The following is a 23207-nucleotide window of genomic DNA, read 5'->3' on the forward strand; positions in this document are numbered from 1 at the left end:
GGCCTCCGCCATTTCTGACAACGTTGACAAACACGTCACAACTCGTAACCTCTGAGCTTTCAGAAACTTTCCACTTACGAGGTCATGAATACCACAAGAGGGGGGCGTTCATATGGACTCCTCTCATAAACACAGTAAACACGACCCCATTTGAAGGCACCATATTTCCCAAAATGCCGAGCTTTTCCTTTAAATAAAACAATCTCCTTTATGCTTTGAGTATTTGCAGACAGGTGCAATGTGACATGAGGGCCCAGGATAGACTTAGTGTGTGAACTGTGGGGGTAATAATTAAGCTTCTGTAAACTCCACTGTGTGGTCTGAAGGAGCAAAAGGGGTTTCACAACCTTCTGACAACTACACAGAGGCCTGCAGATCGTCCAAACAATCCACATCTACACCAGTTTGCTCACCAGATACAGTATGTAAGGACTGGAGTAGGGGCATCGACATGCTGCATAAAAACCTGACGATGATGGCTCTATTAAACAGTCGTGTACTGCTGGTGGAATTAATGAGATAGCACATGTACCTACTAAACAATAATGTCACTTCCCACTAGCAGGTCAGTCGGCTGAGCTTGTGCAGTGCAATGTGAAATGTGCACTCACAGCAGAAAAAAGCAGAGAGAACTACAGTGAGATGAGGCCCCTTGTGGCCACGAGTGGATTCAATCAATCTGAATTAGAGATGTGAAGGGTTCCAAGGTTTTGTCTTGTTTCATGTGAAGAGGGGGAAAAAATTGAAAATTGACCCGGCAGCCTTCATTTAGAGACAATGTGCTAAAGTATCATAAAGTATGATGGGTATTCATCACAGTGATCTGCACAAGCGGGGGCAATACAGTGGCCCAAAGGTTTTCAATTGAAAACCATAATACTCATTAGTGTAACACTCAACATCAGCGGCAATCAGAAGTTGCATTAGCCGTGAGAGGGTGCCTGGACAAAATTACATCTCTCAAACGGCTCAAATATATAAAACACATACTGGAAAATCCATTAATCAGGCTAGCTGGGATCTATAGCATAGGGTTATGCACTGATATTTCAAATCCTATATGAATGTCTATAGATTGTCTCCTCAAGTGTTGAACTTTTCAGTTTCTACAGCCCCTGACAAGCTTCTTTGCAATTTCACGTTATTCATCATATAAGGGAGGATGTGATAATTCCCTCAAATACAACGATACGATACTTTATTGTCAGACAGATCTGAAATGTGTTTTGCATCACGGCAGCTCCATTTGCAACATCACAAAAAGGACAAAGACAAGAAACAAGGATACGTACATTTAAACATTACAATCACAGAAGACGATATTCAGGGCCCTTCAACGTACATTTGATCTGGGATTAGGCTCCATATTTAGTTTCAGGATTGACTGGTGTACAAAAGAGAGCTTCAGTCTAACCTTATTAAATCGTGGAACCCTGTATCTCCGATTTGATGGTAACAATTCATATTCACTGTTCAAAACATGGTTGGGGTCAGAGACGATGGTGTTAGCCAGCCTTAATATATTATTATGATAGGCTGATTCATAGATTTTCTCAAGGGGTTGACCTACAATCTTTGAGCAGATTTTCATTTGGTGGAGCAGTTTTGAATGCTAAAGAATGCCGCAAACAGAATAAAGGAAATAAGTGAATCATTAATACAACATCATGATTTTCAAGCAACAATAAAGCAATAAGTCAAATATCCTGAAGTGTTTGAGGAACTGAAATAACAATTTATTCAACTGATAAAAGGAACATTTGGAAATATTTACAGCTAAGGACCATAGTGTGGTCTGTCATTGGGTTTAAATTAAATTATATTTCATTCTGCATCAGTAGCCTATTTTATTAAATAACTTATTTAATACTCACACTATGTTATGCAAATGCCTGAGATTAATATGGAAATTAATAAGATATATAGAGTGAGATGACTGAATTGTACACTGATTTTTTTTAATTGACTATATGTATATGTGTTTTTTGTATGTGTATATAGTGTGTGTGCGTACATGTGTATGTAAGTATGTATGTATACAGGATATATATATGTATATAAATAGATTTTATTTTATTTTATTGTTTTTAATTATATTGTTTTTACTTATTTATGTTTTTTTTGTATATAATATGTTTTTCCTGTATCTATACTGGCTTATTTTATATTAATACAAATTATACAAAAGTTGTATAAAGACACTTGTGACTCCAGAAGGAGCTGCACTACAAGTGTGGAAATACATTTAATATTCAGTTTCCGTTAGAAAGAGTAAGTGAGCTTACCAGACCTTCGTAGCTGCTCGTCTCTGCTCGAGGATACTAGCCGCTACTAGCATAACCATGGTAACGAACCAGAACCTCAGACAGGTGTTGGAGTTGCATTGTGGGTAATGTAGGCGCCATGTTTTGACAGGGAAGAAGAATGGGCCAACCATAATAAAACATATCTAGGGCTCTGCTGCATCAAGTTTAGTAATGTTTTAGCCATGTTAGCTAGACCTTTTTATTTTTTTAAAATCTTTTTTCACTTTTTCTTCGACATACTATAAATTTCTTTTAAAAAAATGTTTTCATACTATACATGACCTTTTTTTTTTTTTTTTTTTTTACTTTTCGACACAATATACCATGACTTTTCATTACTTTTTTTGATATAATATACTATAACTTTTTTCTTACTTTATTACACATTACTTTTTTTTACCTTTTTGACATACTACACTATGACTTTTTTTCGACATGACTATTTTTTTTTACTTTTTTCGTCATTCTGTAGACTTTTTTTGACATACTGTAGTATAGTATGTTTTTTTTAAGCATATTATACTATGGCTTTTTAAAAAAAACTAATTTTTTCACTTTTTCTTCGACATACTATAAATTTCTTTTAAAAGTTTTTTCTCGTACTATACCATGACTTACTTTTTTTTTTTTTTACTTTTTGACACAATATACCATGACTTTTCATTACTTTTTTTGATATACTATACATTAACTTTTTTATTTCTTTTTTATTTACTTTTTTGACATTTTTGATAAACTACACTATAACTTTTTTATTACTTTATTACACATAACTTTTTTGACTTTTTTTCGACCTGACTATTTTTTTTACTTTTTTCGTCATTCTCTACTGACTTTTTTTTTAAATAGTATAGTAAGATTTTTTTATACATATTATACTATGACGTTTTTATGACTTTTTTTGAAATATTATACTATGACTTTTTTAAAAAACTTTTTTTCACTTTTTCTTCGACATGCTATACATTTTAAAACTTTTTTCTTGTACTATACCATGATTTTTTTTTTTTTACTTTTTTCGTCATTCTGTACGGACTTTTTTGACATAGTATAGTATCTTTTTTTTAGACATATTATACTATGACGTTTTTATGACTTTTTTCAAAATACTATACTATGGCTTTTCGATATACTGTACTACTATACTATACTATGACTCCTAGGCAAACGTGACAACATAAACCATAGAAATAAATTAAGGACACTTCTATTTTGTTTCTATGACAAAAACATTCTAAATGGGCCCTTTTGTATTCCTGTTGCAATGTTTGCTAATGCAGTAGATGACAGGAAGTAAACTTGGACCAAAGCTGTTGCCCTAGGCAACAGAATGGCAATGAGGTTTATATTCTGTGAAATATCTCAGCATCTACTTGAAGGAATGGCACCGTTTGTACAGATATTCATGGTTCCCAAATGATGTATTCTATTAACCTAACTGAGTTAGGTCATTAGATGGATTCCCATATGTCATTTGGTACAGAACGTCTTGGTTCCCACGATGAATTGTAAAAACTTTGATCCCCTGACCTTTTGTCTTGCACCATCATGGAATTGCATTGCTGGACAACAGCTTCGGTTCATGTCCTTCCTGTTAGCTGATGTCATTCACATACACTGCAACAGGAAATAAACTGAGACACATCTGGAATGTTTACGTTTACAAGTGAAAGGTCTATATTTTCGTTTATGACAAAACACATGAAAAACTGACATTCCCATCGTCCTCATCTTTATGTTTTGTGCTAATTAGCAAAATATTAGCATGCTAATACTATACCATTATACCTGCTAAACATCAACATGCTAGTATTATTATTATGACCAAGTTAGCAGGCTAATCTGAGCATTTCAAATTATTATTTGGCTTCAGTGTGGCTGTACTCTTAATCTGTCATTTGTGAGTCAAACTATTATAGAGATGTGGTGGAGTACTTTTATTGTGCAACATCCTAAAGGTATGGAGTATTAGTTAGCAGCACACATCTGGGTGAAAGGGTTGTTCTAATTGACTGCCTATTATGTTTAGTTATTACTTTATCTCTTGTATTTATTCTTTGTTTGCTTGTCTTGTGTCCAAATTAAATGCAAGCAAGTTTGTATTTGTTTTATGTTGTACGGTGTCAAAATGTTCAAATCAAAACCTAAATGAAAAAAGATACAGAATTGCTATTTTTTATTTTTTTAATCTACAATAACAATCACACCATTTGAGCAATATACAAAACGTATTTTTTTTATTTTCAGTATGAAGTGCTTCAAAACACACATTGGGAACTGTTTTGACAAAAGATCTTAAAAAATTGTCTACTGATGGAGAAGAAGCAGGGTAGTGGACCTCCTATCACCTGTGAAAAATTACACATCAGTTAATCCCACACAATGTGATTACACTCATGGGACAAACAGGAAGTCTCAACCCTCCAGCTGCACCATTCTCCTCTACTGTATCAACATCAGCTGGGAAACAGACAGATCTTCTCCACTGCAATCTATCCAACGACTCAGCCACAATAAACCTGTAACACTCTTTAATTAAAACAGCGATTTTGTTACATCAAGTTTCCTCTTGGTTGCAGCTAAAGTCTGTGTTGTTGTGGGCTTTGTACAGACAGGGCAGACCACCTGTATGATTGAGAGGGGTGGGCTCCAGGCCGGCAGCATCTCAGAGTCTGATCAGGCCTGCGCCGCAATCCTCTCAATGATTCTCCTGTAGTCTTCCACAACGACCTGATAACTCTTCTCCAGCTCCTCGTGCTGCGTCTGAGTGTCCATCTGATCCATGTGGGACACCAGCTCCTCCGGCCGCAGGCACTTCCTCATCTTCGTCAGCTCCCTCTGGTTCTTCTGCACATCAACGGCACAAAACGCACACAGGTGAGGTGTTGAATCAGTTTGGTCACTTCCTCCAATGGCATATAAACCTGCTCAGTAATTCATCAGCATTTAGGTACTACTTTCTCATAAGGAATATGTTATAAAGGATTTATAAGTAGGGCTGGGCGATATGGCCAAAGTCTTCTATCACAATATAGGTAATTTCATTTCTCGATAACTATATATATCACGATATAGCATGTTTTCTGGTAGTTCAATAAATAAATAACAAGTCTATATGAAATAAACACGTGGTAAAGCCTATTTTTTGTATATACTCCTGTGTGAATTAAATTCTTGACAAATGAAAAGTATGGAGTATTTTCTCATTTAATTAGAGAAAATTTAGAGAAATTATAGAGAAAAAAATGAATATTTTCAGCTTTAAACTGACTATGTTTACATGCATGCACACTAATACAGAGTAATTAGATTAAGACAATAGTTAGATTTAACATTTGATGAGTTTGATCAGATTTTCTGAGAAATTTGAGTTTGTATGTGCTTGTTATTATCGATTTAGATAACGCGATTGTGTATCACGATATCAATATTAGATTTCGTCACGATACGATTCCATTGAAAGACAATAAATAATCATATCAAATTATCGCCCAGCCCTATTTATAACTACAACTAAGCTAAACTACTACATCTACAACTAATTGGAGAGATATGGATAAGATGTCAGAACCGAGACTGATGTATATTGTACCATATTCATAGTGGTTATGGTGGCTATAATCATCATTACCAATGGATGTATCTGATCTGATCACTAACTTCTGCTTTTGGATCATATTCGGCCTGTTACTAATGAACTAATATGAACTCTTCACTGAAAAACTGTTTTCCGCATCAAAACAGGAAGGAAGTGGTAAAGTAGTAAAGCCTGCCTCTTGCTTGATTTCCTTGGCTGCCTGGGTCAAGTGTGACACTGACGAGAGGTGTGACTCCGCGCCTGGCACTGAAAACTTGAGAAAATGTTTGACTTTTATGCACATCTAAAGAAATCGGTAGAAAAACGCGACGCAAGAGAGGAACGCACGGCAGGAACGCACGGCAGGCGCGCTGTACCATAGGAAACAATGGTTTTGCGGGCAATGCATTTCTAGCGACGTGTCTCGGAAGTGGTTGAGATGTCCATTGAGGGATCTTTCTGCATGATGAATTAAAGACAAAGTATGTTATGCAAGATAAGGATATAGACCAGGCAATGTACCTGGCAAACAAAATGGTATTAATGGCTTATTGCTGATCTTGAAAGCATTAGCAACTTATTTATTAACAATTAAGGAATCCATTAGTTACAGTTTATAAAGTATGCATTATTAGAAAGTGGGACAAACAGTGGAAGTTCTGAAAGGTGCTGGATATGGACGAACAAAGTACACATTCACTCAGTCGAGTGCAATCTGCTGCTTGAAAAATCCTGCACGCACATGTATGCAGACGTGCTCCCTGGGGATTTGGGGGTAAGAGCAGAAATGTATAATCCCCCTCACATTCACAGAGCAGCGGCTTCTGCCATTCGACTAACTACATGCTAAATCTCCTCAGGGAAGGAAAAAACGCTCTGCATCTGGCCACCAGATCTTTTCTTGCCACTCTCCCAAGGAATTCCTACTTCCCGCTTCACCACATAGGTCATTTCCACGTCAGACTCTGCCTTTTTTTGGAGACATGTGGTTACTTCGCTGACAGCAAATTCTCTAATGGCTGGTATGCAAAGTCTCAGCGAGCAGCTCAAACATAAAATGTCTCAAGCAAAACAGGATGTAGGGTGTTACATGTTGGTGCACACAGATCTGCTCAGTATTTCCTACTGTCAAGTGTGGTGAAACAGAATCAGAGAAGCTTATGATATTCTGTTCGCCAGGCTTAAGTCTGTTACACTAAATCTCTGAAACTCACATAAAACTTGGCCAGAAGAAACATGAGAAAATAACAAAAGCGATTTCATAAAATTGCGCTGTTTTCCTGATGAAGTTCGAAAAGCGCTGCAAGAGCAAAGCTACAGAAGTCTGAATAGAGGCAGCTTTCTGACAAAGTGCTTCAAACACACTTTCATGAAAATTATTTCTCCCAAAGAAATGCAAATCCTGACTAATGACATGTGCCTGAATAGAAAAAAGCTCCAGCAGCAGCAAAACCTCAGATGCCTGGTGCGCCCTATTGTGGCTGCAACAATACGGCACTAGTAATCTATCAATTTTAACGGGACTGAAGATCAATTTTTCCGCTGTTTTAAAAGGTAACATAATAAACAGTGACAATACGGAGCTGTAAGCCGATCAAGTGTATGCCACACACTTGGCTTCCTGCACCGAACAGCTGTAATGTTATGCTAACAAAAGGTAGAGGACTGCACACTGGATTCTTGTTTGATAGCAACAGAGTTGACATTCAGATTTATTTCTGAATAAATCAGGAAATCACTTAATCAGAAAGTCATTCTGCATGCACTTTTTTAACCCCTCTTCACACTGGCATGTGAGCCACTCTGAAGCTGTGATGATTAAAAGCTCACCCTGTATGGTCCAAATAGCCTCTTCTTCACCTCCAAACGGTATTCTCTTGCTTTTTCTTCATCACTCATGTCTGTTGCTCTCAGACGCAGGATTTCATACACCCGCCTTGCATGTTTCTGTAGAGAAGGAGGAAAAATTATATGAACAAAACTGGTATGCCTCATTGTGCACAGCACAATAGCTACAGGAGGTTCTAAGCTATTCAGGGCTTATGATAAATCAGGCCTCTAGTTATCTGTTGAGGAGAGCAACGTTTTCTCAAGAAAAGCCACCGCGTAATCCATTTACATCACAGTTTCCACGCTATGATAACCAGTGACATGAAACAAAATAGAATCAAATAGTAGTAGTTTTAGCAATACTCTGATCATGGCCACCGTTCTCTAGTCTCAAAAGGATGTGATTGAATCTCATTTCATGAGTTTATATAACGGATACAGGTGAGTGAAATGATCAGTAAAGGCCTCCATCTGCTAAAGACCTGGTAACCCTCATGACCACCTAGGTTTACAATCAAACATACTGTAAAGCTTAAAGTTAGAGTCTTAATGTTGAAGCGGTTGCATTTGGGATTAACGGTCAATTAATGGATTAGTTGACAGACAACAATTTTGATAATCCATAAGTCATTTATCAATACAAACATAATGTGGTTCCAACATCTCAAATGTGAAGATTTGCTGCTTTTCTGTTTTATGTAATCCCTGTACAATGAATATTTTGGAGTTTTGGACTTATCTGGACAAAACACGAACTATAAAGTTCAAATTGGGGTTCTACAAAATTGTGACGGGCTTTCTCCACTATTTTCTGACATTTTATAGACAAAACTATTTATTGAACACAAACAAAAAGAATCATCTGTTGCAGCCTCATACAGCACCTTGTTAATCTTCAACTTCTCTTGAGCCTCTTTGGCCATGTCGGCTGAGAAGCCGAGGTGCAGCTTGTCCGCGGCGAAGGGCGGCAGGCCTTGACAAAACTTGACCAGCACGTAGTCTCTCAGCTTCACGTAGCTCTCAGAGGGATCTTCAGCTGATAACAAACACAAATAAACTCACTTAACAGTTTTCAAATCATTTACAATATACCTCATAGCTTGGGTCAACACAGTTTATATAGTGGTCAGCGGGGAAAGGATTTTTTGGTCTACAAAAAAAGACAAAAACTGACATTTCGAATATTTTCAAAACTTTTTCAAGAAGCTAATTATAACTAACAATGAATAAATATTAGTCGAGGCCAGACGAACTTTTAGCAGGAATGTTGTGCCTATTCAGCTGCTAAATGTTAAGTTCTTTCTTGAAAAGGATTCCTCTCTCAAAGGACGCCTCTTTAGTATTCATCCTCTGTCTCCATGCAAAGAAACTATTTCGATCCAACTAGTTTCAATAGAGCCTCGGCACATTCTGGTATACATGCCAGCCCTCCAAATGAACTCAACCCCTGGATCCACCAACTGCAGAGAGAAATCATTTTAACTGTTTGTGGGAGACGTGAGGATCTCAGATTAAATGTTCATCCTTCCACGCCTTCTTCAACGCCGTAAATGCTAAAAAAAAAAAAAAAATCAAGAAGCTCACCTGTGATGTCTTGCACTTTGGGCAGGCTGCAGTAAAATCTGTGCACTGCCTCCAGAAGCTGAGCTCCATGACCTTCTCCTTGGAACGGAGGCAGGATCAACATTTGGCTGTTTAGTTAAAAGTGCAGACGCAAACACAGAGCCAATGAGGAAACAGGTTGGTTCAAAATTAGTCACAAAAACAAATTTATGTGGTAATTCTGAGCAGGAAATAATAGATTTGTTATCCTGATCCACCAATGCAACAAATCAAATCACATCAAAGGCTTATCTATAAAGTTGTTTTCAGATACAAATCACCCTGGTTTGGTAATGAAACAAAATCTGGTTGAATGGTTGGCTATATAAGCCAGTAATTTGGGCTCTTTGGGAAGAGGATAAAGAAATGTATAATTTTCCACTCCTTTTCCATACAAAAGAATGGGAAGGCACGTGCTGCCCCGGCAATTACCTTACACGTGGTCGGGTTTTGTCTGGGTACACGTAGTAATTATAAACTGTCATGTAGCCAACAGTTGCGTAGAGAGTCTCCCCATCTTTATTGTACTTTTCAAATCTGCAGATAAAACACAAAGGCAAACAGGTCAATTACAGGCACACTCCCATGCAGTGTCCATTTTAGCCTCTCTGTTCTCGTGCCCACCCCTCGCCCCCCGCCTCCCCTAACGTCAGCATGTTAGAGCAGCCAGGCCCCGATTGGTACACCTGCTACAACCTGAATACACTATGCACTTAATTGGAGTACTGCAACTTAGAGGAAGAGAAGGGGTTGGAGGAGGGACTGAGCTCCTCAACATCACTTCAGTCCATTTTCCCCATTGTCAGTATTAATAGTTGCCAGGGTAAAGAAAACACTGGCAGAGGCTCTTTTTACTGTTAAGACATTGTTCAGTGTTTCAAAAGACAACAGTATTCAATTCAGCTCTTGCCCCTGAAAAATCTGAAAAGGGCTTTTGGCACAAAGGAAGCTCTTGCCTGATCAACAATTCTCCTACAGGGGCAATATAATCAAACTGGCCTGGTAATTGGTCACAAGCGCCACAAAGGGGGGCTTTGTTTTTCAATGACACAATAAAGGCTTTAGGGTAGGGGTGGGCGTAGAGGAGGGTGTGTGTGGGGGGGTATGATGTCAATTAAGGAGGGCACTCACACAAGAAAGAAGTCCCAACGATCGTCGTCTGCATCGATGTAACTGGCAGTCTCTATGAACCACATGAGGAAGGTCTGCAGGCGCTCGTGGTACTCTTGGAATCCCGGGCAGGTGATGTCAGCCTGGGGGCGAATACGGCAAAAACAGATATGGTTTATGACTTACCCAAAACTGCATGTGATTATCATAAAGTGGGCATGTCTGTAAAGGGGAGACCCATAGAACCCATTTTCATTCACATATCTTGAGGTCAGAGGTCAAGGGACTGATTTGAAAATGGCCATGCCAGTTTTTCCTCGCCAAACTTTAGCATAACTTTGGAGCGTTATTTAACCTCCTTTGTGGCAAGCTAGAGTGACATCGTTGGTACCAATGGATTCCTTAGGTTTCACAGAGTCATATGATACCAGTATCTTCACTCTAGCTTTAAAACGGAGCCCGCTACAACCTAAAAATCACACGTTGTGTTTAGTGGCGTTAAAACGAATTTGCCATAACGTGTTATTGTAGAGTTTACTTTGACAGCCCTAAAATGAATATGATCGACGGTGATATTGACGTTTAATAACAGCCAGCCAACAGGGGGCGATCAAGATGTTTTGGCTTCACTTTTGGGGGAGCTGTCATGCCCATGCGCGCGTACCCTATACTGTGCAAACCTGTGAACAACTTTCCTGAATGCTGTGGCTGCAGTCCAGACTAGAAGAGTAATGTAATGTATATTTCTGTTATATAACAGAGAGCAGATGGCAAAATGAAAATGCACTGAATTCAGGTGAAAGGGAACTTTATTTGAAATCTTATTTTGATGCAAAAAGATTTGTTAATTAGCAGGAATGTTTGCACAACATGAAAGTGACAGCAGTGCTCTGTTGATTTCATTTTGGGTAAAAAGTTTTGATACAATTTTAGTTACATTTTGCTTATAGTGAATAAGGACCAGTTTTATTTTGATTCAAAGATTCATAGGCTACATAAGCAGGATGTAGCATAACATTGAAGTGAAAGCAGTGCTAATGTGAAAGTGCAATAAAAGTAGATCGTCCCTAAATTTAATGAATAATCGTGATCTCAATACTGATAAAAATAATCGTGATTATAATTTTGGCCATAATCGTGCAGCACTAGTTTAGAGTTTAATCTCATCCCTGCCTTTAAATCGAAAGAGTAACGGCGACTATAAAAAGTTACAGACTGATATCAAAAGCTTGGTGAGGCAGTGAGTGATGCTTGTACCTTGTGAATCTGGTACGTGAGGTCTCCTGCCTCCTCGCTGTGGACTGTGTACGTGTGAAGCAGGGTGCCGAAGGGCTTGAAATTGGCGTCCTTCTCCAGCAGCGAGATGAAGTCGTCGGCGTTGCAGGTGAACCCAGCGGGGACGATTTCCCGGATTTTCCCTTCGATATCATCTGGCTGGAAAACACAACGTGCATGAATTTAGTCAATCTAGCATAAGTTTGTAAGACTTGTTTTCATAAATGTCACCAGTGAGGTGTTTTTAAATCAGAGCTTTTTGTCTTGTAAACAGATTGTATGTTCATAGAGGTGGAACAAGTGCAACAAATCCTATAAAATAAAACTGGAAGCATACAAGTTTTGTGCCAATGAAAAGAAAACCATTAGGCAATTAAAACTGTCAGCTGAGCAGAGACCACCGCAGCACCCCCCCCCCCCTCCCTGCTGAAAAGACCACTTAAATCAGTACATTTACTACTTATGTTAAACCATGAATATGTGATGAAGTTGCCACAATAAACGCATTTCTGCTTCTCACTGGGAAATAAAATCGTATGAATTGATCTCAACTTAACAAACCTTTGGGGCATCCATAATAGAGGCCTCTCCTCTAATCCTGCCAAGTGAACCCAATCAAATGAATTTGCCCCCGCGCTTTTCAAAGAGCCTCGGAGACAAAGGGGCCCTACCCTTGGACTTTTTACTCAGTGCAACCTGTGGTTAGTTCAGCTGTAATGTTTGCATTGTATCCATTTCCACAAGGATTGACATGAGAACACTTTGCTGAGCAGCCCTTTCACACCATTTACATGTGTGATGGGCATTATTTCAGCACAGAGACCCTTGCTGCTCGGCATTGAAAACTGGGAAATGAAGAAGGTCTGAGCAAAATGCACTACAAAAGGCTAATACAACATACTGCTAATTCCCCCTCCTTTCAGACATCAGCTAATATCTAACTGGAAGTAATGCACCTGCAGCTGAATGCCTCTTAACCATTGTAATTGTTCAGCCACATTTCTAAGGAACAAGGAGCATACTTAAAAGGCCATGGACAAACAAGTCCCTTTGTCCCGAGCACTCTCCTACATACTAGACACTAAATTGCACAGCCTTCCAGAATAGATGCCTTAGTTTGGCATGAATATAACTTAACAAAGTACCTTTAGAACATTTTGTTAATGTCTTTGATTTCTAACAATAAGCACAAAGGGAGTACAAACTATCTAATTTGTTGTGTTGGTGTTATTTCATCGCATTAATCTACTCCAAAGACCGTACTACATTCAAAATTTGCAGTCATTTTTTCTGCTTAGAATTATTTGTAAAGTATTGGCTTTATTTTTTTGTAAGTTACACATCCATATTGATTATGAATGTAATAGAAATAATGACATAACTACTATGAGCATTCAGCAGTTTCCAGCCCATGCGCACAAAAGGCCTGGCACTAAAAATCAGCATTTTCTGTGAGAGGTCCAGCGCCACGGTGTTTTTGGCTGATTTAAAGGGGAGAAGGTGATGCGATGATGAGAGTCTTGTATCAACGTGGCAGCTGCATAAACTCCATCTCTACCTCCCTCTCGTCTCTCGCGCTCTTCTCTCACCAGCTGCACCGCACCCCGACCGTCCACATGCACTCAGAGACAAACACTCTTCAGATGCAGCCTGAACTCTGCTGCTCCCCTCGCTCGCTCTACCTCTACACCAGCTGCACTCAAACCCTTAACAAGGTGAACACTCAGGGGTCAACGCTCAACACTAAAGTAGTGGCACACAGACAGACAGTAAGCCAGCCATCACATTTCAGTCTGAATATCAGCTTCAAACTATGTTCCCAAAAGTCTAATGGCTCTCTTTAGCTTTAAAAACAGTCAATTGGTTGCCATGGAAGTTTTTTTTTTTTCCGGAGTTACCAGAGATAAAAGTAATGCCTATCGGAAGGAAACATGGCTGTCACCATGGGGTTATTTATAGGGATGCACCGATACCGGACAGGATATTGGTCCGATACTGACTTGAATAGCTGGATCGGGTATCGGTGACGATGGAGCCGATATACTCAATTCAATTCGATGTTTATATACTATATACATTATATACTGGAGTTTTGATTCCTGTTTAAGTTTTGACTAATTTGTTGCAATTTGTAATTAATGTAAATAATTCCTGTTAATTTTGAAGATTCTTTACCAAGTTGCTGGCGTGTGATTTATTATTATAATAATAAATAACAATTCGGTAAATTTATATCTAGGTTATGTATTTATTTGTTACTGGGGCAGTCAGTCGATTAAAATATTTAAATCACATGATTGCACATAGTTAATCGTGATTAATTACAACTTAATCACACATTTTTATCTGTTCAAAATGTACTTTAAAAAGGAGATTTGTCAAGTATTTAATACTTTTATCAACATGGGAGTGGACAATTATGGTTGCTTTATGCAAATGTATATATATATTTATTATTGGAAATCAATTAACAACACAAAATAATGACAGATATTGTCCAGAAACCCTCTCAGCTACTGCATTTAGCATAAACAATATATGCTCAAATCAGAACATGGCAAACTCAAACCCAACAAGCAACAACAGCTCTCAGTGTGTTCACTTGACTATGAATTGCCCCAAAACTGCATGTGATTATCATAAAGTGGGCATGTCTGTAAAGGGGAGACTCGTGGGTACCCATAGAACCCATTTACATTCACATATCTTGAGGTCAGAGGTCAAGGGACCCCTTTAAAAATGGCCATTCCAGCTTTTCCTTGCCAAAATGTAGCCTAAGTTTGGAGCGTTATTTACTCTCCTTCGCTACAAGCTAGTATGACATGGTTGGTACCAATGGATTCCTATGGTGTTATAGTTTCATATGATAGCAGTATCTTCACTCTAGCTTTAAAACTGAGTCCGCTACAACCTAAAAATCTCAAGATGCGTTAATGCGTTACAGAAATTAGTGCGTTAAAACAAATATGCGTTAACGCGTAATAATCGCGTTTGACAGCCCTATTTGTTACATTTAGTTTTACAAAGTTAGGAAAGCAATGTTTAAGTCAAGCCTGATGTTGCCTTACACATAAAAGAATGATCCCAGTCACTTCCACACAGCGAGGCATACAGCTTATTAATTAAACACTGGTATCAGATTGGTACTCGGTATCGGCCGATACCCAAAGCCCAGGTATCGCTATCGGGACTGAAAAAGTCTGATTGGTGCATCCCTATTTATTTATAATTTGAGTGCATCCACAGAAACACCAAATCCTGGTGAGTTTATAAGTTGCTCCCACTACCACCAGTTGAAGGCCACATTGTCCAGGGGGGGAGCCCCTGCTGTTCCCAGACAGGACAGATGTCCCAGAGTTGAATCATCTGACCTCAATAGGGGCCCGGGCTACTTCTTGTATTCGTTTTGCGTGTTTGTCGCATTGACAGCTTCAGGAAATAGTCAAAGCTGCCAGTGGCCTTTTGTGAAGTCTCAGAGAAGGAGCATTTAAAGCATTTCAATTTACTGTCCGTTTTTGTCCAAATACTGGCTGTTGATATGTAAATTATTATGTGTGGCAATTAAAAAAAGCAGAAACTTTTACATACTAAGCAGCGCAACTCTCAGAGGAACATTAAAACCAAGTGTCAAGTCATTAACAGAGTAATAAAGTTCCATCATTACATAAAAAGGGTTGTCTCGTATTAAATACCTGAATATCATAAACCTACTGAAGATATTCTACCTCAACAATTTTGATTGTTGATGACTTGAGCAACAATTCGCTCAGTGGAAATATATATACAAGATATCCAACCGTGTCACATTACTCCTCCCGCTGATTCAATCACACAAACCTCTAAAAAAAATCAATGCCTCACGTTAGACCCCATGTATAAAACCTTTTTAAAACCCTCCTCTTCCGACAGGGAGGAGTAGGATTAGTGTGCTGGCACGGGGGGGCCGCGGTGGGCTCAGATTTAGTCTAACAAAACAGGAGATCTCTTACAGGAATAATGCCACCACCCAGAGAGCCTCTGAGTTACTTCAGTACGTGAAGAAACAACATTATGGTGACAAAAAAAAGAGCACCTTAGGTCCATCTACTAGCTGTAAAAAATAATTGATAGCACAATCCTTCTGTCATACAATAACTACTTCACAATATTATGACACATAAAAAATGAAATCCTGTTCCATTTTCATTTTTTGCTGTCGCCTGCTGTTAGTTTTTCCAAAACACAAATTATATGTGACACGGGGTATCAAAACTAACATTTTCACAACTACACGCAAAATACGCCAAATGTCTTTTTCTTCATTTTACCAACATGCTACAGCATGTTTTTTATGTTTTACTGTTTCGCAATACTTACATTTTAGAGGTCATCAGAAAAGCCTCTTTAATGGTAAAGTAAAAACAAATCTTTATATTAATAATACCAATAGTTTGTCTATTCTTATCGATTATAAATGTAAATAAATGAATAAGTGCAATAAATGTAAATATTAGAAACATTCATTATAATTAGATAAGTTTAGATTTTGCATCTAACCAGAGTGCAAACTAGTAAAGTGCTGATAAGACAGTATATACAAATGAGGATATATTGGTGCATGTGTGCATATGCATATACATATACATATATACAGATAGTAATTAAAGTGTAAGTGATCGACATGTGTTATATTCTGATGAATAATGCAATTCAACAGCACCACACAGCCTCCAAAAGGATCATAAAGTTGAGTCAACATCTCTCTTTAACAGCTTCAACTGAAACTGAACATTATAACCTTCATGAAGGTAGCATTTACTGCAGGGTCCGCATTAGTTTTAGCCAGGTGTACCTAACAAACGGGCAACTGAGAGTAAATCTTCTCCCCAACTTGTAGTTCTCTTGCAGAGTACAGTAGGTTTTCCTCTGGGATTTTTCTGTAATACACTGCTTTCATTTTGCTGTCCACTAGTATGCTGGCCCAAAAGCTTGATTTTGATCATAGAATAATCGTCCACTTTGAAGCATTCAGTCAACGACTGTCTAATGCACGGTGTCTCTCAGCCCTGGCACCCTGTAGCTCCTTCAGAGACTCCACAGACCATTTGGTGGCCTCCCTCATCAGTGTCTTCCTCAAGCAAACGGCATGAGTCAGATTACAGCTGTGCCATATTTTTTCAGTTTGTCTTAAATTATTTACCTCTCGGACGTTTTGCTTGCCACCTTCCCCTGATTCAACCTCATGGATTTGTTTACAATGGTGTGTGTGTAATGCCTGCAATGCTGGAGCAAACATTTCTCATATTCGGGCACACTTGTAGCAAACAGGTACCTTCTTATGCCAAGTTCACACCAGAGCAGCGGCCTGCAGCGAGCTGCCATGCAATGTCTACGGAATGAGCTACGACTCTTTAATTCTGCGGTGAAGTACGGCCAAACTAAAAGTTGGGGAAAGTTTAACTTTGATTGGTGAAGTGGGGCCAAAGAGCACCTGCAGCCAATCAGGAAACAGACCCTGTGACATGTGGACCTTTGTTACAAAGAATTTCTTCCCGCCTGAAACACATGAACGCGCCTCCAAGCCGCAGAAAAATGTGATTATCACTTTGCTGCTGTCTGGTGTGAATTCTGTGTAACATCCAGCAGACACAGAGTAACATACTGTAACATCCCATTGGATTCCTGTTATCAGCCACCTCATGACTGGAAGCCCAACATTCACCCGCCATTAAGCTTTGGTAACATTTTGGCAAAATCTCTTGGTCTTTAGCTGCTGGATGCTGGACTTTGGTTATCAGTCATCAACTAAACTAAAAAAAAACTTCAACTAAGTTATCCAGTTAGTGACATCACACAATCATCACCTCAAAAAATTGGTGAAAGACTGAGTTGGTACCAACTTCATGATTCAACAGCACGTCAAAATCCACCCCAAGATCAGACAGTTGTGTTAAAGCATGTTGGAGCAGCTTTGATAAAAACGTGTTTAGATCACACCTTGATTCTTGTGCATGTTTAAGGGATATGTCGTTTATACTGGTAGACAATAAGCACCACACACGGCTTTGTTGAATACTCAATTCATTGGTCAATTACAGCATTTTACAGTCTGTTATTTCTGAGTAGCAGACCGCTGCTATGGACGCAGTTCTGATCGTAGACTTGAGGACAATTTTTAAATCAACATTTTGTGTCAAATTATTGAGTTCTTTAGTAAGTAGCCATGTAATAAGCAGGATAATGTACAGCGAGCGGGTCATTATGGGTGGTGATGCCGGACCCCGATGCGCTGTACATTATCCCTTACATGGTTACCCATCATCATTGCAATAACACAAGAAAATGGCTCTCACAAGTATAATAAGCAGTGATCCTGCCACAGCACTAATAGTCACATTTAAGGGTGCTAGAACATCTAAACTAAAAGGGATAAAGAAATGCATGTCCTACCTCCACACAATCAAACACCTCGGTGACTTTTGAGGCATATTTCACTTTGAAGAGGGTGCTCAGGTTCCCAGCAGTGTAGAAGAGCTGTATCTGAAGACCTTTGTATCCAAAAGCGACCTCACTGCAGACAAAGCGATTGGAATCAATAAAAAGGTTACCTATTGTTTTTTTAAAAATAAAACAGTGGCTTGCAAACAGAAAATAACAAAACAGCCAACACTTTATGCTTTGTGCAGTCTAGGATGAATTCATATCAGGGGGACAATTAATAACATCTGATTATTTCTATTTACTGACTTTTATTAAATTTACACCTGGAGTAAACTTACTGTAGGTCCGTCTGGCATTGCATTGCATTGTTTCTTTCACCACTACATCACTGGCAGTTTATAGCAAAATAGATTTCATCATTATGCAACTGTGTGATTGAGCTTTACTAGCAATTACGCTTGCTGAAATAATTAATGCCCCAATTACCGAGTTCCCTTTGAGCTGATTGCAGCAAGTGCAAAAATAACCAATCCTAGTTTTGACTAATTTGGAAATGCAATTTAGAGCATAACGACACGCGACTGTAAGCCTACACACAGACACAGGTGTCACTGCCAATAATGTAGTGAGCAGCAATGCCTCTTTGTGCATCACATTAGGGTTATAATGGGACTAAAATAACATGCAAGACAGATCTTTGTTCATGTTCACATGATTTAACCTTTGCAGAAAACATCAAATCTGTAGCGGCACAGTTTTCTGTAAATACTCAAAGGGATCAGCAAGTTACAGGGAAAGGCAGGTGCTTAAAGGTCAGAGAAAGTGGTTTGGTTAGGTAAGGTTACTGAATCAAATCCCTGGCTTCACCAAGCCAACCCACGTTTATTGATTCACGATGTGATAATGATGCGATTCAACACTGGAGAACATGCCAAATCCAAAATAAGTATGCTGGAGCCCTTGCTGCTATCTCACTGCTAAGCTTTTGTTCTTTGAACAATGATCCCTATTTTCTTGTATCATGTGTGACACACATAAAGCACACATGTTCTGTTGTACTAAGCAATGTCAGTGTTGTAAAGTAAGTATGTTGTTGGGTTTAGATAGTATACCTATATTGTGTTTAGATCCAGTAGAGATAGACTGCAGATGGGCCTGTCGCAATTACTACACAAATTGCCTGATCGCGATTATTTGAAGTGAACGCAACCATTTTGCATAATGGTTGGATTCCACAATCTGTGAATTTAAAGCCAATGTTACAAACGTGGCAACAAATAGAAAGTGAATCAGGGGTGTTTCCGTCAGCTGGGTAAATAAAGTGTCTACCTGAGCATACGGTTCCAATGTCAGGAAAAAAAACCTGGAAAGAGAGCTTGGCTGTCCAGATCTTACTGCTGTTGGGTAGGTTCTTCTGTTCTGGCTCATATGAGAGAGTATTTGCTGCTATCCGAAGCAACAAAATGACAGAGAGGTGCTGATAACGGTTCTCTTGATTTATAGCGGAGAGTCTCCCCTTATGGATGCAGCTGTGCATTTGACAGTGCTGGGGAAAGTTATGCTGGAGTCGTCATTTCCATCCAGCTTTTCTAATTAGATAATTCACATAAAAAAGTTTTGATGGAAATGTGTTATAAGAGTAAGGTGGGTGCGATCAGAGCAGACAGATGTTGCCGGTCAGAGCAGAAGAGAAATTAGCAGTAAAGTTGTCAAGTAATAGTGATGTACACTACAGTTACGGTTTCAGTTTCTCTACCCCGTTGCATCCTTCTACATTAATTAATGGTCTTGAACCACCTTTTCGATACTATATTAGGTCGGCCTACACAACAGTTTTAGAACAAGCTATCTAAAATAAATCTATGTGCAGCAGAGCCAGAGGTGAAAGATTATTTCAGCAAATTATCTGAAGATGAATAGACACTCATTTGCCAACGATCGCATCATTTTAATAAGCAGGAATTGAAATTACCAACAATTGAATCGTTAATTGCAACTATTTGTATTACAATTAATCGTCAATTAAAATTTCATAATTGTGACAGCCCTTCACCCGAAACCAAAACATATCTCAAATACCTCTCAAGAAACCACTCTTATCATTTTCCGGCTCACGTTTGATTGTATATGACCACACATTTTCACTGAGGTTTGCAGCAACTTTCACAAATCAGCTACTATTTTATTAGTTTGAATTCATCCTATAATTACAAATAGTTTTTAGATACTTCCATTTCACATGTTATGACTGAGGGAGGATTTTTCTACTAGCACTACACTAGCTTATTTTAAGTCAACCTTTGATAAAAGAATTGTGAGTTTATCGAACTATGAGCCACGTATTACGTATTAAACTGAATTGTGAACCGTCATTATACTCCCATTCCAGACACATTTTAGTGTGAACAGAGCCACAGGATTCGTTTCAGCCAAATTTACATTAAAAACCTATCATCAAGGTGCCCTCGGGCAAAGCACATTGGCCCACTATTGCTCCTGGGTGTCTGCTAAAAGTCAAATGGTTAAACAAGTTGTTCGTGGCAGTTCACAGGTGTGAATATAATATTTGGATTAATGTAAAGCGAGGCATGGCCTTCTTTGCTCAGGGAAAACTATGTGAAATTTCTGTATCATTATAACAAGTAGGGAAAAATAACAATGACAAAAAAAATACTCACTCGTCCCCATAAATTTGGTGGCTGTACTCAGGGTGGAAAGTAGTGCCATCATCCTCAACATCCTCCGGAAAGCGAACTGGGAGAAGACGGGGTTCAATCAGTTTAAGTCACAATACATTGGCAATCATATTCATTTACAAAACATATACAATAAAGCGAAAATAAACCTACCCAGCTTCAAGCATATAGCTTCATTGGTGTCACACTTGTATTCAGCCAGTTTCTTCTCCATGGTATTTACGGCTGAGGAAACACATAAACACACAAACCATGTGGAAAATGAAGAGTTTTCTTGTCAGTTTTTAACAATTTTTTTTCCTAACGAACCAATCTCTACTTCTCCATTTAATCTTGAGAGTTTAATGATTTAATCTGTTTCTCGCTGCACAATAACAAGCGGTGCAGGTTTCTTAAAAAGAAAAGCAAATCTCCAATGATCACTGAAACGTTACCAGCGGATTGAGACATCAGAAATGTTTAGCAAGCTGGGTATCACTCTGAAACAAATGTGATCAAATAAAACTATTTAGATTCGAATTTAAATCAAAACACGGATCAAAAGCAGACAGCTAAAGACCCAGCAACCATGTTGGAGGCTCTGTGGCAATCTGGAGGCCAACCATACCCATGTTTTCTGGAGCTGCACTAAACTAAAGCCTTTCTGGAATGATGTAAATGTAACTATTAATGACATTATGGGATATGCTATTCCAAACAATTGTGCTGTAATGTACCTAGGGAACATTGAAGAGGTTGTGCATAGAGCAGATAGATATCTGGCAAAAATTCTGATGCTCCTATGTGTGCCTGATGTTATCAACACTTCTTCTGTCATCAGAAACATGCAGGATAAAAACACAAGCAGCCCATGCTGACCAATCACAGTACTTGTGGACTCTATAATAACCCCCTTAATCCATTCCCAACTTGTAGGTACATTAGCTTCATCTAAGCACTCCATGGAGTAACATAGAAAGGTCATGAATGGCTTGAAAAGGTATATAGCTAGATTCAGTGTCCTGTGTTTAATGTTAGCTGCTCTACAAGGATAACCTAAGCAGGTTAGTGTAAGTTATGGCATGTGGGAAAAGGTATAGAATAGAATAGAAAGCTTTATTGTCACTGTATTAAATACAACGAGATTCACAGTTGCCACTTCTGGTCAGTGCTTTAAAAAAAATACTTGACAAGACTAAACGAGGCAGATAAAACATATAACAGGTAAAACACACACAGTTATAAAGCATATAAAACAGGTAAAGTAGATGTAATAAATAAATATACACAGAAGTGTTACACTAGAAGTATAAAATATAAAAAATAGATGTAATGTAAACAGAGGTAATTGCAATTGTAAAATAGGTAGGGTAGATGTAATAAATAAAATGTAAACAAAGGTAGTTGCACTTGAGGTGTATATTGCATCAAGGATGTGTTGCACAGACAAATGTATTTCACATTCAGTGTATTAATATTGCACAGATTTATTTTACACACATTATTGTCACAGTTTTGATATTGTTGTTGCTTTTTAAACTTTGATATTTATTTTTCATAAAGTCTATATTTTATATTTTTTTATTTTGCATAAAGTCTAGATACAATATATTGCATGACTGAGTAAAAACGTATACACACATTATTGTCAGTTTTGATATTGTTTTTTTTGTTGTTTTTTAAACTTTGATATTTATTTTGCATAAAGTCTATATTTTTTTATATTTTTATTTTGTATTTTTAATATATTTTTTTTATTCTGCATAAAGTCTAGATACAATAAAACAAATAGATGTAATGTAAACAGAGGTAACTGCACTTGTAAAATAGGTAGGGTAGATGTAATAAATCAAATGTAAACAAAGGTAGTTGCACTTGAGGTGTATATTGCATCAAGGATGTGTTGCACAGACAAATGTATTTCACATTCAGTGCATTAATATTGCACAGATGTATTGTTTGTTCAGTGTCCGTATGTCCCAGGGAAAGAAACTGTACTACCTACTCAAAGTAAGTATTTCAGCATCCATCCATATACTCTAGGCACGCATTCAACTGGATAACCAGGCGTTACATAAACACACAAACACACTGCATGCTATGACAGCCTGATAGCATGCTACTAGCAGGCCCTTCCTGCTGCTATACAATGTACCTGTTAGCTTAGCCAGCTATTGTTGTGAACACATCACACAGGCTCAGTTTACAACTCCAGCGGGCTTAAAGCGGGACGTGCATGTGTCGGTGAATACGCATTAAAACGAAGACAACAGTATTAAAGCATGAAAGCGTTTTAGCCACTTACCCGCCATTTCTGCACCCTGATGTGTGTTGTAGCTGTGTTGTCCCAAAAGACCCGCGGAATCACGACCACTTCCGGGTCCGGGTGCTTCCGGTTAAAACCGGATGTAG

At 38.3% G+C, this 23207-nt stretch overlaps 2 protein-coding genes across 7 annotated transcripts in view; both read right to left on the reverse strand.

The window, feature by feature from the left end:
• dlx1a (distal-less homeobox 1a) overlaps positions 1-2594 on the reverse strand; it is a 32858-nt gene extending 30264 nt beyond the window's left edge. For 2 of the 3 annotated variants that reach the window (XM_074659313.1, XM_074659312.1), the window contains exon 1: positions 2286-2594. The gene's annotated coding sequence lies outside the window, so the exon portion shown is untranslated. The remainder of the gene's footprint in view (positions 1-2285) is intronic. The other variant, XM_074659314.1, reaches the window with a different exon arrangement.
• A 1881-nt stretch (positions 2595-4475) lies between these two features.
• On the reverse strand, positions 4476-23207 carry hat1 (histone acetyltransferase 1). 4 transcript variants are annotated; one of them, XM_074659318.1, is made up of 11 exons: positions 23101-23207; positions 20970-21041; positions 20799-20874; positions 18130-18250; positions 11683-11859; positions 10447-10568; positions 9748-9852; positions 9298-9404; positions 8598-8749; positions 7714-7830; positions 4476-5153 (listed from the first exon to the last, which is right to left on the reverse strand). In XM_074659318.1, exons 1-11 carry the CDS (start codon positions 23105-23107, stop codon positions 4983-4985), a joined length of 1227 nt encoding a protein of 408 aa, XP_074515419.1. In that variant the 5' UTR covers positions 23108-23207; the 3' UTR covers positions 4476-4982. The 4 variants fall into 4 exon arrangements, with proteins under 4 accessions (XP_074515419.1, XP_074515420.1, XP_074515418.1 ...); XM_074659319.1 differs by lacking the exon at positions 23101-23207 and adding an exon at positions 22951-23075; XM_074659317.1 differs by lacking the exon at positions 23101-23207 and adding an exon at positions 21251-21281.

Source organism: Sebastes fasciatus, chromosome 14 (assembly GCF_043250625.1).
Source record: "Sebastes fasciatus isolate fSebFas1 chromosome 14, fSebFas1.pri, whole genome shotgun sequence".
Taxonomy (NCBI): Eukaryota; Metazoa; Chordata; class Actinopteri; order Perciformes; family Sebastidae; genus Sebastes; species Sebastes fasciatus.

What these genes read in the sequence shown, in the direction of transcription:
- hat1 (XM_074659317.1), bottom strand. An exon ending in CGTTGGGACTTCTTTCTTGT is followed by an intron (nt 9,853 to 10,446) that starts GTGAGTGCCCTC and finishes TTTTATCTGCAG; the next exon opens with ATTTGAAAAGTACAATAAAG. An exon ending in CAAAGTGCAAGACATCACAG is followed by an intron (nt 8,750 to 9,297) that starts GTGAGCTTCTTG and finishes GTTTGTTATCAG; the next exon opens with CTGAAGATCCCTCTGAGAGC.